The 17844-nt window shown below is 35.7% G+C and overlaps 2 protein-coding genes and 2 non-coding genes across 6 annotated transcripts; 3 read left to right on the top strand and 1 right to left on the bottom strand.

Moving 5' to 3' along the window:
• The first annotated feature begins 1880 nt into the window (after positions 1–1880).
• Positions 1881–7508, top strand: LOC136200439 (uncharacterized). Of its 3 annotated transcripts, XM_065990814.1 has the most exons (8): positions 1881–2100; positions 3034–3174; positions 4914–5009; positions 5088–5187; positions 6193–6536; positions 6813–6936; positions 7024–7147; positions 7219–7508. In XM_065990814.1, the coding sequence occupies exons 5-8, from the start codon at positions 6194–6196 to the stop codon at positions 7429–7431; spliced, it is 804 nt and encodes a 267-aa protein (XP_065846886.1). In that variant the 5' UTR covers positions 1881–2100; positions 3034–3174; positions 4914–5009; positions 5088–5187; position 6193; the 3' UTR covers positions 7432–7508. The 3 variants fall into 3 exon arrangements, with proteins under 3 accessions (XP_065846886.1, XP_065846887.1, XP_065846888.1); XM_065990815.1 differs by lacking the exon at positions 5088–5187; XM_065990816.1 differs by lacking the exons at positions 4914–5009; positions 5088–5187.
• On the top strand, positions 7468–9375 carry LOC136200440 (uncharacterized). The gene is made up of 3 exons (XM_065990818.1): positions 7468–7508; positions 8364–8471; positions 8621–9375. The coding sequence occupies exon 3, from the start codon at positions 8756–8758 to the stop codon at positions 9131–9133; it is 378 nt and encodes a 125-aa protein (XP_065846890.1). The 5' UTR covers positions 7468–7508; positions 8364–8471; positions 8621–8755; the 3' UTR covers positions 9134–9375.
• A 2244-nt stretch (positions 9376–11619) lies between these two features.
• Positions 11620–11726, bottom strand: LOC136201723 (small nucleolar RNA R71). The gene has a single exon (XR_010674064.1). It is a non-coding gene; the product is annotated as a small nucleolar RNA R71 (small nucleolar RNA).
• A 5805-nt stretch (positions 11727–17531) lies between these two features.
• Positions 17532–17638, top strand: LOC136201727 (small nucleolar RNA R71). Its single transcript, XR_010674069.1, has one exon. It is a non-coding gene; the product is annotated as a small nucleolar RNA R71 (small nucleolar RNA).
• Positions 17639–17844: the final 206 nt, after the last annotated feature.

The following is a 17844-nucleotide window of genomic DNA, read 5'->3' as shown; positions in this document are numbered from 1 at the left end:
ATCTCCATGAAAAGTTTTGAGGTCAAAGAGAAGTTAAAGGGCAAGAAGCAGAAGTCACTGGTCATGAAGGCTGACTCCATTGACAACAGTTCCTCAGATGATGAGGAGATGGCTATGTTTACTCGGAAGATGAAGAGAATGTTCCGCAAAAATGAAAAATATGGAAAGAAGCCGTACCGAAAGTATGACAAGTCTAAAGCTGAGTACAGTGTTCAAAATGTTAGAAAGGAGACTTCAAAGCCTATCACTTGCTTTGAATGTCATCAACATGGTCACATTAAGTCAAGCTATCCTACTCTAAAGAAAGAGAAAAGGAATGGGAAGAAAGCAATGGTGGTAACATGGAGTGGCATCGATGAGTCATCTTCATCAAAAGTCGCTGCTGCTGACACATCAAACATTTGTTTCATGGCTGATGAGATTGAAGAGTCATGCGCCTCCGAAGTGCCTGAGCCTTCATATGCTTCTGAGAATGATGAGCAAACTGCTGAGGTAATATCTCTCCCTATCCTTAGAAACGAAATGATCAATGCTCTGAGTGATCTCTACTCTCTAGTTAAGAAATGTAACAAGAAAATAAGAGCACTCAATAGAAGATGTGATGAGATTGAGGAAGTCAAACTTAGTGACCTTTGACATCTACTCCAAGACAACACTAGACAAGATGAAAATCTTAAAATTATGCATAGGTTTGTCTCGGAAGTCCAATAGGATTCTAAGAAACTCAAGAAGGACATCACATCAATTCAGAACCAACTCAGGGTTTCGAATAAAAGAGATATTACCATCAAAATGCTCAGAATCGAAATTCTAGTCAGAGAAGATGGTACCCACAGCAAAATGTCCATTGTGACTTTTGTGGGAAGAAAGGTCACACAACTAAAGTGTGTCGACACAGAATAAAATATAATGTTTTGCCTGTTGAGTCTAACAAGAAAGGACCCAAAAAGATTTGGGTACCTAAAAACAACTAGTTCCATTGATGGTTAGCCTGAGATGTGCTGAGAAGTCAAAATTATGGTATATTGACAGCGCATGCTCAAGGCATATGACGGGTTATGAAACTCAGTTAATCACACTTGTGCACAAACGAGGAGGAAGTGTAAGTTTTGGAGACAACAAGAAAGGTAAAATAGTGGGGTCAGGAACCATGGGTGGAAATCCATCTATTGAAAATGTCTCCCTAGTCAGATGGCTAGAATATAACCTTCTGAGTGTAGCTCAGCTGTGTGACAGCGGAAGAAATGTCATATTTGATGCCTCTAGATGTCAAATTATTGAGAGTAAGACTAATGCTTTAATCTTTACTGCTCCATGAATTGATAATGTATTCATACTTAACTTAGAAAAGAATTTTTCAAAAGAAATATGCTTGGTATCTAAGGAAGAAAATTCCTGGCTATGGCACAGGAGACTTGGTCATGTAAGTATGGACCTCCTGGCCAAATTAGTAAGAAAGCAACTAGTTGAAGGATTGCCAAAACTAAACACTACAAGAAAACCGGTAATTAGCAACCAATGTTTAAAACCATATTAAAATTGGTTGGAATATTGCAACCCGTTTGGTTGTAAAGCAATATTATTGGTTGTAAAGAAGAGGATTAAATTTGTGAGAAACATTTGAAACTAATACATGGTTACAAAGTTATATTGGTTGGAAAATTTGCAACTGAATTGGTATGAAAATACATTTAGTAGTTGCAATTATTGGGCCAAAATATTGGCGGCAATTTTGCCTCCAATTTTACAGTCAATTATATTGAATAAGTAAAAAAAATAAAAATTTTAATTTTAATTACAATACTACCCTTAATAATCACCGTTCATCTTAATTGATTGTTTGATCAGTTGCCCTCTGTCCTGGCTTTTTTTACCCTAAATCCTATTTGCAGAAAGGTGGAACGCTCAAGCTCACTCTCGACTAAAATCAAAACCCTTTTTTCCCTTCCACGCTCAAAGTCGTTCTTTCCATTTACTTAATCGGCTAGTTTCCTTTAATTTCAACCGCTCGAACATGGAAATCTGCGACAAGGGTTCGGTAGTGTATGTTGTAAATCGCTAGAGCAGGACAGAAAACCATTCAAGGATCTGTTGGAGAAAGTAAGTGCTTTTGATTTCCATTAAGAATTTGTGTTTTAATATGGTTTATTAGATTCCAAAATGGTATAATAGGTTTTTGTAGCATTAGGTTTAGTCGTAGTAGAGTGAAGTTGAACAAAGGGGTTTTCTTTATCATCCTCAATAACGTCATTTGCTTTCATTTTTGGGACTTTGTGATCCTTTGTGAATATGTGATGTTCAATATTATGTCGTGGATTTAATGCTCAGTGATCCTTTTGAGAACTTCTCTTTGTGCTTACATATTTTCTTTGTTCAATATGTGTGTTGGTTTAATAGACGAATGTGTCTGATACAAATATTGTCCTTGTATGGAATTAAGTATGTGTCTGATACAACAATGGTTTCTTATTATAGTATTGTTCTTTAATTCATAAAAATAATATAATAAGACAAATATTGGTGTTTGTATGGAATTAAGTATGGAAGTGAGGTAATATATATAATGTTGGTTTCTTATTATATGTTCTGATCAATATTCCAATTGGTGTTTGTTTGTTTGGAATTAAGTATGGAGGTGAGGTAATATATAATGTTGGTTTCTTATTATAATGTTTTTCTTCCATTCATAAAAAAATGGTATAGTAAGACAAATATTGGTGTTTGCATAACAAGTAGAAACATTTGCTTCCTAATTTTGTTCCGGCCAATCCAATTGGTGTTTGTTTGTTAGTGCTTTTCTTCAATTTATTAAAATGGTATAATAAGAAATAATTTCCCATAAACTTGAGAATAAGAAATGTGATAGATCTTATTTTTATCAATTTAAGTATTTATACAATTAACTAAGCATGAACATTAGGTTTCTTCTCAACTACATAATTGGGCTACGTACTGCCTTTCTTCTCTAGTAAATTTGACAGAAACTAACATTTAACTAGTTGGCATTTGAAAGTTGAATTTTTTTCCCTGCAGAATGGTTGTTGGTAAGGAAGCTCTTTGAGGTATGTGAAGCAGTTGAGTTATAGATTGGAGGTGCCTGATGAAATCTACGAGTACAAGGTTCATATTGTGTCAAAACAAGGTTGCTCATAGTGTCTAACATCAAATCTAAAGGTATGTTAGGAGTGCCAAAATGTAATTTCACTAGATATCTTGCACAATTCTGAGCCACATTAAACCTTAATATCTGAGGATTAGCAACATTAAAAATGGAATTGGTATCTAACTCCAAGCTATTTGCCCTGATATTTGAAAATATGGCTAGCATGTTTAATCTTTGGGAATGAGTAAGGCTCTCCTGGTAGAAAGAAGATTCAGGGGAGTTTCTATGAATAATTTAAAGGAGATTTAGGTCTGTCCCTCCTTCAACTATATTTTTTGCTACTTAAAATATAAAAATTCAATGTAAACTTTTCAATAGTTTCTAAATATATGTGCAGTGCAGTGCCTAAAGAAGAAAAGGAGAAGAAACTTAGTTCGTAGTTAAATAACTAGAAAATGTGCAGTCCATAAGAAAACATAAAGGATATAAATGGACCATTTAAGTTTGTTAAGTTAATTTGATTTTTTCTATTAGAAGCTATGAGAAAACATGTTTGAAATTTTTTTACTCTCACATTTGATTGTATTGTTTCGTACAATGTTTGTTCTTTATGCATGGATGTTAGTGATGGTTAAGATCTATGGTGTTTTTGTGCATCTAGAAAAAGCTGGTGCTTTTATTAAGTGAAAATGGTAAGCATCTGGAGATGTTTTCTTATAAAATGCATGTGAAGAAATTAATATTGGAGTTGCTTAAACTTTTAAAATTGGTTTGGCAAGGTTGTAACAGTTGAGGTATTTTGTTGGTTTTGGCGAGGTTGGAAATTGGCATGTGATTAGAATGAGAAAACAAAAACATAAAAGCATATTCAAAGCCAATAGGTTTGGTTTAGCTGTTTTAAGTTATTCTGAATTTTTGGGTATAGTAATTTTATTAACTGATTCTAATCACTTCATATTTGTACTGTAACATATGTTCAACTAAAAATATGTTACCAGCCTATTAAAGAGGGTGTTAAGTTCCTTATGAATAATTGAGATGTGAACCAACTCTCTCGCAAGCATTCCGCTACTTGTTAAATTGAGAGGCATTGGCTAGCAAAGCTTAGTGGTTCTATTGGAAGGAGATTGTTGTTTTTAAAATTGGTTCATGAAGTTGTAGCAATTTAAAATGGCAAGATTTGTTTCAAATAGAAAATTAAAATTGGTTCTATGTTAAGCTTGGTTCAAATAGAAGATTTTCTTGTTTTTTAATGGCATAGATTTGAAGCATGAAAGTGCCCTGCATCATAGGGAGGTGATGCCTCTTTTATTTAGTGGAGATAGGACCCTTTAGTGTACATTTCACTTCAAAATGATCTTCATAAGAGAATTATTGAGTAATGTCTTTACATAAAGTTTCAAAAAACTATTTAGGATTGGACTGTTAGATTAAATCATTATATATAGGGGTGAAAACGAGCCTGCCTAGTTCGCAAACTGTTCGAGTTCGGCTCGGTCAAGGCTCGATCAAAGTTCAGATCGATTGGACTCGGCTCGAATTCAAGATCGGATCGAGCATTAATGAGCCCGAGCTGAGCTTCCTTGAGTTCGGCTCGAAAGCTCGTGAGCAGGCTCGAGAGTTTTTTTTATTAATATTATATCCTTCCTTATTTCAATTTGGGACGAGAAATGAGCTTTTGGTTATCGAAGGTTAAATGTTCGCCTAGTATTTCACTAACTTCATTAAACTTTAATTAATTGTATGACTGCATTTCAAGTCTTATTTGGAATAAAATGCTCTTTTATGATAATCATAATGGTCGATGTAGCGGACTTGCAAGATCAAGATGGTTGGGTGAAAAGGAGCACGCTGCAATTCACTCTTACATCTTGTTGAATTGTTCACAAGTGACACCATATGTGGAGTAAGTTTCATACAATGTTAATTTTGCCATTTTATGGTGTTGGTAAATATTCATGTGTTGAATTATTAACTATACTAGGTTATATAAGGAGCATTTGTAAGATTTACAACCCGATGCCAATAATGCAACAATTGAATCAGATGTGGAAAAACATTTTCCCAAATGGTTCTTAAATTTTGTAAGTTATAGTAACTTGCGAATAATTAATACATTGTATATATTAATAAGTTCTTGTTTATTGATTAAATTTTCATTTCATAATGCCATTGAGAACCAGTGTGTTGCCAATTTGGCTCTTAAACCGTCTCGGATGGTCATGTCATTCAGTGTGCATTTTGTGAATGGTTATAGATTCCATACAACAACACATAGTGGTGATCGATCAACTTCAAACATTGGTGTTTGTGTCTTCGGAGAGGGTTTTGAATATTATGGTGTGATCGATGAGATAATAGAAGTTTCTTACTCTGGTTTACCGGTTCAAAAAACAGTGTTATTCAAATGCACATGGTATGATCCTAAGCCAAATGTCGGCATTCGGATCCATGATCGATACAACATTGTTGAAGTCAATACGAAGCGAACATTTAGTAAATATGAGTCATTCATTTTGGCTTTGCAAGCGACACAAGTTTATTTCGTTCCTTATCCTTCAATGAGGCGCGATAAGGTTGACTGGGTTGTGGCATGCACAGTTAAACCTAGAGGGGTCTTTGACGTACCTGAGAATAAGGTCACTGCTAACAATGATGCATTTCAAGAAAATGAGGCTCAATTAATTGAGGTTGAAGTTTCGTTTGAAGATGACATTCCTTTAAACAATATCATTAATGATCCTTATTTTGAGTTGCCAAGAGAAGAAACCGATGAAGACGAGGTTGTCATTTTTGAATCTGAGAACGAGGCTGAACTTATTGACAATTCAGATGATGATATCGATCTTAGTGACGATGATAGTGATTAATTGTTATGTTTGGTGTTTGATTTTAGAAAACTATAATTTGATTAGTATGAGTTGTATTTAATTTCCAATATTTTCTTTTTATAAACTAGCTGCTAATCCAGTCTCTTATTTATGTTCTTCAATTGTGTTTTATGGTATTTTATGGTTATTAAATTTTTTTTATGATTCTTAGCTTTTTATGCTGACTGTTTCTTGTGTTATTTCGTAATTAATTTATAGGATGGCTTCAGATGGAGGTCAAGATGGAGCTGGTGATAAGCGCACACCAAATGATAGGAACAAGGGTAAGCAACCCATAAGGAGATTCATGCGTTGCATCATACCTCCTTACCTAAAAAACTTGCGTATGCTTTCATCGTCTTCACTTGCATGGGCGACATCGCCTTCACTTGTACAAGAGTCATCTCCTTCACATGTACAAGAGTCATCACCTTCTTCAACACCTTCATCCATGCATCAGACATCACCTTCATCTACACAAGAGCCTGCTACCCCACCCACTTCATTGAGTGGACCGCTTACTTTGCCTACCGGTCCATCACAATCTCATCTAAGTACAGGAGGTATGTATTGTATCATTTATTATGTTTATATGCTGCCCATTTTTCATTTTGTCCATTTTTTCAAACTCAAATTAACAAATGGAAGCAGACAGATGCAAAAATGAAAAAAATGCAGAAAAAAATTAGAACTACAAAATTGCATTCAATACCTTGCCATTGGTAATCTTTGATGACAATTATAAACTGCAAAAATGTATTCAATTGTATACAACAGCAAAAATGCAAGCAAACAATTTTTAAGCTGTCTAAGTTTCATAATGCTTTTCTTTTCGGCAGGTTCCAATGTTGCTAGTGGTTCCACTACAACACCTCGACATTATGGACCACGGAGGAATATAAGATCTGATGCACCTAAAGATGCTAATGACAAATTTATCGTTGTACTTTCAGTGGATAACATGTAAATATGTATCATGTAGATAATATACTAGTTTAAAAACATGTATTCGCTTATGAATTGACACTTTTTTATTAATATATAATGCAGGATTATTGATAATCATGTTGCATTAGTGATTACAAGTATCTTTCAAGAATATCCACAACCGGTCGTGTATAATGCTGGAATGATTCGAACCGCCATTTTGGACAAGTATTTCGAGGAGTTTCGGGTATTCATATTTTTCTAACTTCATTTCAACTTCAAAAATAGATTGCTTATCCATTCTTTAAATTTCTGCAGAAACGGTGTGTTTGGGACTCTTCCAAACATTCTGATGACACAATGAAGAAGGGGTTTATTAACAAACTCAAGGATCGCTACAAGGGAACAATGGCTATAATAAGAAAAGGAGGAAAAAGGCCTATTTGGTGCCCCAAAGAAGTATGGGATCTATGGACTCGCATCTGGGAATCTGCGGACTTTAGAAGAAAAAGAGAGATTGCAAAAAAATAAGGGTGGGGGAAGATGGTGTGGCAAAAGGAACCCATAATGGAGGTTCAAGTGCACATGCAAAATCTGTACAAAAACTGGTAACACGTTTAGCTCAATTTAAATCTTTTTACTTGTACTTGAATATTCTAATAAAATTTCCAGTTATGCTGCGCTTTTTTTGAGTTATTTTTAGTAGAAATTATTAGCTAACTTCACTTCCTTTTTGAAACTTGAAATGGAATCATGCCATCCTACAATTCTTCTTTCTAGCTATACTTTTTAAAAATAATTGTTTCCTATCCGTTTCCATTTCAATTTCCATTTTCCTTTCCGTGCAAACATAAGTCCTCATAATATTATTGGCATATAAGCATGTTCAGAATTCCAAATAAAGTTTTACCATTAGGTTTTTCGATTCTTTGAATAGTATATTAGTTTGACTTTTGATAACTTTGTTCCTGTCATAACTTGAGCATGGTTGTCTTTATTCTTTTTGCCTCTTTGATAAATACAGTAGCACAAAACTGTCCACTTGAAAGCAAAGCAGTGATGATGTAGAAAATAGCAAATGTGGTGGTCACCGCCATGTCTTAAATTAAAGAAAACTTGAATCATAATTTGGAACTTTTTTTAGTTACAGCTCTTATAAATCTTGAGCAGGAAGTGTTGAGCGGTCCAATTTATATTTTACATGTTGTCTCTATGTAGTAGCACCGACTTTGGAAAGTGAAACGTACTTGTATGCAGATATGATACAAAATGCAATCCGCTGCTGAATTTTTGATGTATGGATTCATTTTAGTCTTTTTTTTTCTTGAATATAATGACCCAACAACATTGGCTTGTATGCAGATTTCAAATTTTATGTACTACTCAAGTTCTCTAGCATTATACTCAAATCTGTTGTCTCATCTTATCTCTAAAATTGCACTCAAAATATATACTTGTGACAGGAAAAAGACTTAGGTAGGTCCATTACTCTTGGCCAATTCTTTTTATGGGTGCACACACACGATCATGATGGAGTTACCTTCATTAACAATCGATGTAGAGAGATTCAGGTAATAATTCATCATGCTAAATATTAAGAATATATACAAAGGAATGTGTTCATATTAAATAAAATATTGATGCATTACTTTAATTTTTTGTTTAATATTAAATGTACGAAGAGTATGAGAGCAATATTGAACAACAATAAACTGAACAGATTCCCACTGAACTTGAGGCAGCCATTGAAGCCATTAATGAAATAGAAGCATTTTATGTGGCTTGTGGAGGAGTTAACAAGGATGGAGCTATTTATGGACTAGGTTCAGCAGCTTCTCATTATTATCGAGATCGCATGGCACATCCTAGAAATGTAAGAGCCGCTTCATCTTCATGTTCTAATGTTAATGGTGCATCTAGCTCACATGGTAATACACAAGCCAATCTTCACTCTATTCAAGAGCGACTTGATGGTTTCAATGCGGAGAGGGCTGATTTTATAGTGCATCTAGAGAGGATAAATGAACGACAACAACGTGCTGATGAACGACAACAAAGGATGGATCAAACGCTTCAAAGTTTACATTTGCGTGTTGATGTCGACGAGGTTAACCAACTCAGAGGGGGATTGATGGACATTGAGACACAAATTGGTCCATCTGTACGGCAAATTCAAACTATTCTCGATCGACTTCATGCCTTAGAAAGGTTAGATCGTGACTCTAACAATTAGATTTCTATGTCTTGGAATATTTCTTTTTGGTAGTTTTTTTGAAAGGTGGTGCATATCGAATCCAAAACCTCCCACCTTAATTTAATATTGGAGTTGTACCGAGTTGTATAAGCTTATTTTGGTACTTACATTAGTATTATGTGATTTTGGGACTCGGCTAATTTAGCTTTAACTTTAGTTTAGTTTCTGTGTAACTTTAGTTATGGAATTTCTGGAATGGTTTATTTAAAATTAATTTGGTACATATATATTTTGTCAAATTAATTTGTATTATTTGTTTTATTATGGAATTTCTAGAATGGTTTATATAAAATTTTAGTATACTAATAGTAATTATCACAGGAAAAAAATATTACAGCAGCTATCCAAAAATTTACACAGAAAAAGATCGTCGGTAATTTGACAGTATAATGTTTGTTGATGAAATGAGTTTTCAACTTTCCGTCGGAAAGTTCGTCGGCATAGCTGTCAGAAAATTTTGCAACCAGATTTGTTGCTACCAGCAGCTAGTGTCTAACAACATTCGATATAGAACTTTCAAATTGGCTTTTGAAACCAAATAGTTGTTGCAAAAAAATCGGTTTGTAACTTTGCCACTAACTTAACAACCAATTGGTTGGTTGCAAACATTGCTACCATAAAACTAGATCTGGTTTCAACCAACCAATTTGTACCATAAAAATGTTTTTTACCAACCGGATCTGGTTTTTAGCAACCAAATTGAATCTGTTCGGGGGGATAAAAACGTCTCTTCGCAACGGACACGACCCTTAAACACGACTCTTCAACACCTATAAATAAAGAGTTGATTTCAGAGTTAGAGATATTTAGATTAATTAAGATTAAGTGCAGAATTTATGAAGAAATTCTGAGTCAAAACGATTCAGAGTTAGATTTCTTTCTTGTAAAAGCAATCTGATGTACACAAATTGTTCTTAGATTACTTACAAACGCAGTAGCAATTAGATTTAGATTAAGATCTGTTCGAAGACTAGTTTACATTTCGGTAGAAGAAACATCATCTCTATTCCGAAGATTCAGCGAGAAGATCAAGCAGCGGATGCGACCCCGGAGCCTGACAAACTCTAACGAGGTTTGAGGAAAGGATTGACAACCCGGAACTCGAATGTCGTTTCGAATGCTTTCATGTTTAATGTTCTTTGTAAACTTGTATCAATTCACAATTCATCTAATAAAAGTTCATGCAATTCAATATATTTTTATGTAGTTACTTTGGTAATTAATCCGAAGTAAGATTCTGGTGTTTTCATTAAAACGAATTTAATCCTCATCTTTACAAGGCAACTTTGTTGAACACTTGAGCAAGTTCATTCTTATGGATGATATGATCGTTGGGTCGGCTTATCGGAAATAAGTATAAACTTGGTTAAGGTAGAAATCTACTCAACATCAGGGGGATTCTCTACGGTTAAAGCCTTCTAATTGAAAGAGTTTCATTTATTACACACTTATAATTTTTACAAAGTTTAAAGTTGATATCTTTGCTTAATGCAAATGAGTTCAACTCTTCTCTTATTTTAAACGCTAAATGTTTCTATCTTGTAATCTAATCTTAAGACAGAATTGATTTCTAACATTCTAACATATAATTCTAATCTGATTCTTATTAATTCAATCTCAAATCCAATTCATTTAACGATTATCTATTAAATAAACCTAAAGACGTATTTAAACTATATCAAAATAAGTTTTTGTGAAAAAACGTTCCCTGTGGGATCTATATGTTTTTATTACTACAAGCGAAACCGTGCACTTGCGGAAATCGCTCAACAAGTTTTTGGTGCCGTTGCCGGGGAACGCCAAATTTTTTTACAAAAATTTAGATTTTTCGTGTTTTATTTCGAATCTAGGTTTATACATACTTATTTTAACTTTTATATTTTATTTATTTTAGTTTACTTACATATTTATTTTTTCAATTCTGTTTTGAAGGTAGTTTCGGTTCATGCAAAAATTTCAAGTTCATGCGTAGTTCTCGAAGTTCGGGCATTCCACCAAACCCACTTGATCCAGAAATTGAAAAGACAATTAAGAAGAAAAAGAAAAATAAGAAACAAAAAGAAAAACAAAATCCACAACCAGAAAATATGGCAGATCCACCTACACTCATGGATTACGCTAGGCTAGGAGTGACCGATGTAACCAGTAGCATAGCTAGACCCCAAATAGTCACACACCAATTTGAAATTAAGCCAGCTTTGCTTAATATATTACAAAATAATGTGACATTTTATGGACTACCTAACGAAAACCCAAACACCCATTTGACAAATTTCTTAGAAATTTGCGACACTTTCAAAATGACCGATGTGCCAGCCGAAGAAATTAAACTTCGACTCTTTCCTTTCACTTTGAAGGATAGAGCCAAAGTTTGGTTAACTTCTATAGCAGCCGCAACATTCAGAACTTGGGACCAATTAGCCCAAGTGTTTTTATCAAAAAATTTCCCTTTAGCAAAAACAGTAAGAGTCATAAAAGAGTTAACATCTTTTACACAAAATGATAATGAAACTCTATATGAGGCTTGGGAACGTTTTAAGGAACTTCACCGTTTATGCCCACACCACCAATTGCCCGATGCACTTTTAATGCAAACATTTTATAACGGAATCAATCCTACAACTAGAGGTTCATTAGATGCTATGTCGGGAGGGTTATTTATGAAGAAGACATCCGCCCAAGCGAGAGAACTTTTGGAGGAAATGGCAATCAATAGTAGTATGTGGCCCGCAGAACATGGACACATACCAGTGGCGAAACCATCATCCTCAACATCATCATCATCAGTTAAAGGTATAGTGAATCTCGATCCAGTCACGATGTTACAAGCCCAATTTTCTGTCTTATCGCACAAAATTGATAGGTTTATGGCACCGTGCGATACTAATGGTAATCCAATCCCAACGGATGTGGATTACGAAGGTATGGATGAGGTTGAACTGGTAAATTTTGTCCAAGGAAAAAACCAAACTAATAATCCTTATTCTAGTACTTATAATTCCGGATGGAGGAATCATCCTAACTTTTTAATTGGAAAGATAATAATAATGCAAGCACTAATCAAAATCGTACTAATAGTTATCAAAATCAGTCAAGAGACATGATTAGCACTTTATCTTCTAAAATCGACAAATTTATAGACGCTATCGGTGGTAAAGTAAATAGCCACGATGATGGTTTTAAACGAATTGAGAATAAATTCGATCAATTAATTAAAAACCACTCGTCTAGCATCCATAATTTGGAGGTTCAAATAGGACAAATTGCTAAATCAATTCCATCCCGAAAAGAGGGAAGTCTTCCCAGCCATACGGAAGAAAATCAGAAAGAGCATGTACAGGCTATCACTCTTCGTTCAGGAAAAAATTACTTAGGTCCGGAAATGCCCGGAGATTCTACTAATGTTATACAGGGAAGTGATTTACCAGAAAAATCCATAGAAGATACTTTAAATATAAAAAGTTCACCAATAGATGCAAGTACAAAAACTTTTGTACCCAAACCACCGTTTCCACATAAAGTCCGAAATAAGGACTATGGCAAACAACTTTTAACGTTTTTGGACAAACTTAAAAATTTGCATATAACTTTAACGTTTATGGATGCGATAACGCAAATTCCTAACTATGGTAAGTTTTTAAAAGATTTGATTTCTAAGAAAATCAGTTGGGAAGGAATTTCATCCATATCGTTAATAGAGGACTGTAGTTCAATAGTGTTGAGTAATTTGCCCATTAAACTCAAAGATCGATGTTTCACCATCCCGTGTAAGTTGGGAGACATTGAATTCCCAAGTTATCTTTGTGATTTAGGAGCAAGCATTAACTTAATGCCTTTGTCTATTTTTAAGAAATTAGGTTTAGAAGAAGATATCAAGCGTACCAACATGGTTTTGCAATTAGCGGATCAAACCACTAAGAAACTATATGGTATAATTGAGGACGTTTTAGTTAAAGTCGATAAGTTCATTTTTCCTACCGATTTCGTTATACTAGACTTTGCGTATGACGTTAATTGTCCACTAATTTTTGGTAGACCGTTTATGAATACGGGACATGCATTAGTCGATGTATCGGAAGGGAAAGTAGTTTTGAGAATAGGCGAAGATAAGATTGAGTTTAATATGAACAAAGCGATGAAGTATCCTATGGAAGAATTCGTTTGTATCAAACTTGATTTGGTCGAAGAATGTGTCAATGATATTGTTCAAAGAGAAGAAATAATAGAACCCATAGTGGGAGAAGAATTAGAAGATAAGGCTCCAGAGCCTTTGATTCGAGAAGATGGACCAGTTCCGCCTTCAATTATAGAACCCCCTAAGTTAGAACTTAAAGAGTTACCAAACCATTTAAGGTACGCTTTCCTAGGCGAAGGCGATACTCTTCCTATAATAATCTCTAACAAGTTAACTAAAGATTAAGAAGAGAAATTGAAAGAGGTTGTTAGAAATAGGATAGGAAGTATGGGATGGCAAATTTCAGACTTAAAAGGAATCAATCCTAGTATTGTAATGCACAGAATTCACTTAGAAGAAGATAAGTCACCTAAAGCGGATAGGCAAAGGTGCTTAAATCCGAACATGAAGGAAGTAGTAAAAAATGAGATTACTAAACTTCTAGACAATGGAATCATTTATCCTATCTCGGATAGTCAATGAGTTAGTCCAATCCATTGTGTACCTAAAAAGGGAGGCATAACTGTAGTAAGGAATGACGAAGGTGAATTAATACCTACGCGAACCACCACCGGTTGGAGGGTTTGTATAGATTATAGGAACCTAAACAAGGCCACCAGGAAAGATCATTTCCCTCTACCTTTCATCGATCAAATGATCGAAAGGATAGCCGGTCATGCATTTTATTGTTTCCTCGATGGTTATCCCGGATTCTTTCAAATATATATTTACCCGGATGACCAAGATAAAACAACCTTCACATGTCCTTATGGAACCTTTGCATATAGGAGAATGCCCTTTGGTCTATGTAATGCACCCGCAACGTTTCAACGTTGTATGACTACAATATTTAATGATTTCATTGAAGATATCATGGGAGTTTTTATGGATGATTTTTCAGTTTATGGAGATTCTTTTGATGCATGTTTACAAAACTTAGATAAAGCGTTGTCTAGATGTGAAGAAACGAATTTAGTTTTAAAATGGGAAAAATGTCATTTCATGGTAGACGAAGGAATAGTTTTAGGTCATAAAATATCTGAAAAATGATTAGAAGTGGATAGAGCAAAAACTTCAGTCATAGAGAAATTACCCCCACCAACTACTGTTAAGGGAGTAAGGTCGTTTTTAGGACATGCAGGTTTTTACAGAAGGTTTATAAAAAACTTTTCTGTGATTTCCAAACCACTTACTAATTTGCTTATGAAGGATTCAACCTTTGATTTTAATGAAGATTGTATTAAAGCTTTGATACATTAAAAACTGCCTTAGTCGGTGCACCCATAATTGCTAAACCCGATTGGGATTTACCTTTCGAAATTATGTGTGATGCAAGTGACTTAGCCGTAGGATGTGTGTTAGGTCAAAGGAAGGATAAGAAAGCCTCCTTGTGTAGTAGTGCGGAGAGTGGTTGCGCGATTTTTGAAAAGTCCTTGATAAACCGTCTGTAGAATCCAGCGTGCCCTAAGAAACTTCGAATATCCTTGACAGTTTTGGGCACAGGCAGTTTCTCGATTACTTCCACTTTAGCTTTGTCAACTTCCAGCCTTTACTTGATATTTTATGACCCAATACAATTCCCCATGTTACCATAAAATAGAACTTTTCCCAGTTTAGGACCAGCTGTGTTTCCGTGCATCTCTCTAGAATAGCTTCTAGATTTTCTAGACAGACTTCGAATGATGTTCCATAGACAGAAAAGTCATCCATGAATATCTCGACTGTTTTTTCAATCATATCATGAAATATGGCCATCATACATCTTTGAAATGTGGCGAGAGCATTGCATAGTCCAAATGGCATGCGCTTGTATGCAAAAGTCCCATATGGACAGGTGAACGTGGTCTTTTCTTGGTCTTTAGTGGAAATATGAATCTGGTTGTACCCGAGTATCCATCTAGGAAACAGTAGAATTAATAACCAGCTAGTCGCTCCAACATCAGATCGATAAAGGGTAAGGGGAAGTGATCCTTCCTTGTTGCTTCGTTCAGCTTTCTGTAGTCAATGCACATCCGCCATCCTGTGATTGTTCTTGTGGGGATGAGCTCGTTCTTTTCATTTCTGACCACAGTAGTTCCTCCTTTCTTAGGGACAACTTGCACAGGACTGATCCACACACTATCTGAAATAGAGTAAATGATTCTTGCATCGATGAGCTTTATCACCTCTGCCTTGACAACTTCTTTCATGTGTGGGTTCAGCCTTCTCTGTGGTTGCACAGTTGGTCTGTGGTCTTCTTCCATTAAAATCTTGTGCATGCATATTGTTGGGCTGATCCCCTTTATATCGTCAATTTCCCATGCTAGAGCTTTCTTGTGCTTTCTTAGGATGGTGAGCAGTTGATCTTTCTGATCCTTTGTCAATGTTGCCGAAATAATCACCGGTCTGTTGTTAGGCGGATCTAGGAAGGCATATTCTAAATGATCGGGCAACTGTTTTAGCTCGGGGCATCTTTCTTCGTCTTCCCCTTCGAGGTCTATTGCAGGAAGATTATCCTGTTCTTCTTCATCAAGGCTTCCTTCAGCACTGTCTTCTTTCTGTACGGATTCAAACAATTGTTCCTCTTCTTCATGCTTCTCCGTATCGTATTGTTCCTGCAAAAAGAGACTATCGTCATGTGTATCGAGGAAATAACACGAATCATCGGAGGCTGATGCATAACAAACAACTTCATGCATTTTAAACACTACTTCTTCGTTATTGATTTTTAGAATAAGGTGTCTCTTATGTACATCAATTACTAGAAAGGGTCGTCCCAAGATTATTGGAACTTCTAAATCTTCTGCAATGTCCATTATTACAAAGTCAACAGGCAATATGAAATTTCCAACCTTAACCAGGACATCCTCGATTATACCCTTGGGGTATCGGATTGATCTGTCAGCTAGTTGAACCGTGACCTTTGGGGTATCGGATTGAATATGGCGTAAGGTTGATACTAGCTCCTAGATCACACAAAGCATTTTGAATAATGAGTGTTCCTATTGAACAAGGTATCGAAAAACTCGCTGGATCCTTGAGCTTCTTTGGAAGTTGCTATTTGGCTTGTAGAATTGATGAGCTATCCCTGTTCAGTTGTACCATAGCTACACTTTCCAATTTCTTCTTGTTGGTGAGAAGGTCCTTCAGGAATTTAACATACATAGGCATTTCGGACAGAGCTTCGATGAATGGCATGTTGATGTGCAATTTCGTTAATTATTCCAGAAAGCTCTTGTGTCGCTTCTGACAATGTTGCTGCTTCAATCATTCTGGGTATGGAACGTGTGGTTCGTATTGAGGCGCAACTGGTTCTTCATCAATTGGCTGTTTATCCTTCTTCTGTTGGGGCGCAGGTGTTTGAATACTAGGCTCAGCTATTTCTACTTTTCCTGCAGCAGATTTGGCACCAACGTCAGATACCTCCTTGCCTCCTCTTAGCATAATAGCATTGACCTCTTCTTTCGGGTTGGTCACAGTGTTGCTTGGAAGGGCGCCTTTTTCCTTTGAAGATATGACTGTTGCAAATTGTTGCATTTGAGTCTTAAGATTCTTTATGGATGATTGTGTCTGCTTCATGAACTGCATCATCATAGACTCCAAATCCGGTTTTCCTTCTTGTTGAACACTTGATTGTCGCTGATATTATTGGTTAGATAGCTGCCATGTTGCGGTGAATAGGATGTTCGTTGATTTTCTTGTCTGTAGGGTTGCTGAGCAACTAGTTGTCTCTAGTTATCCTGCCAAGAAAAGTTAGGATGGTTTCTCCAACCAGAGTTATATGTATTCGAATAAGAATTCGGTGGTTGGCAAGCGATGAAATCACATTGTTCTTGCATGGATGCACCTGGTTTGGTTCCTGGACAGTCTATTGGTCGGTGAGGTCCACTGCAAAAATCACAGCCATCGGGTGATAGTATCTCAACAGGAGCAGATAGTTGTGTGTTAACTACTGAGTCGTTCATTTTTCCCATTGTTTTAACCAACTGTTCCATCTGTGAGAAAAGTTTGGTTATCGCTTCGCTGTTTACGTTATTCGTGACTCTCTTTCCATCACCTCTCACCGAGTGCCAGTTATAGCTGGTGTTTACCACTCTTTCAATTAGCTCGTACAATGCTTGAGGTTCAAGTTCCTCTGGATTTCCGTTGGCAACGGATTCAATTTGTATCTTGTACGCATTGGTAACTCCATTGTAGAAATTCTGAACTTGCATCCACATATGTATACTATGATTTGGTACTCTCCTCAATAGTTCCTTGTATCTCTCCCACGCTTCGGATAATGATTCATCCTCTTCTTGAAAAAAATGTGAAACTTCATTTCTCAGCTTGATTGCTGTTTCAAGAAAGTGAATGCGGTCAAAACTATTGGTCCCGTGTAACGTGACAAGATTAGTTCCAATGGGGAGTTAGGAACTATTTAAAAAAATTCACGTAGGGCTGACTTATATTTGAACTTAGACTTTTATTAAGTCTTTTAGCACAACAATTGTGAGTAAGGTTAGAGACAGATTTAGTCAACTGCTGACTAGAACTG

This window comes from Euphorbia lathyris, chromosome 7 (assembly GCF_963576675.1).
Source record: "Euphorbia lathyris chromosome 7, ddEupLath1.1, whole genome shotgun sequence".
In the NCBI taxonomy this organism is placed as follows: domain Eukaryota; kingdom Viridiplantae; phylum Streptophyta; class Magnoliopsida; order Malpighiales; family Euphorbiaceae; genus Euphorbia; species Euphorbia lathyris.
The sequence above is the reverse complement of the archived record's forward strand: the minus strand, read 5'-3'. Positions and strand labels throughout refer to the sequence as shown.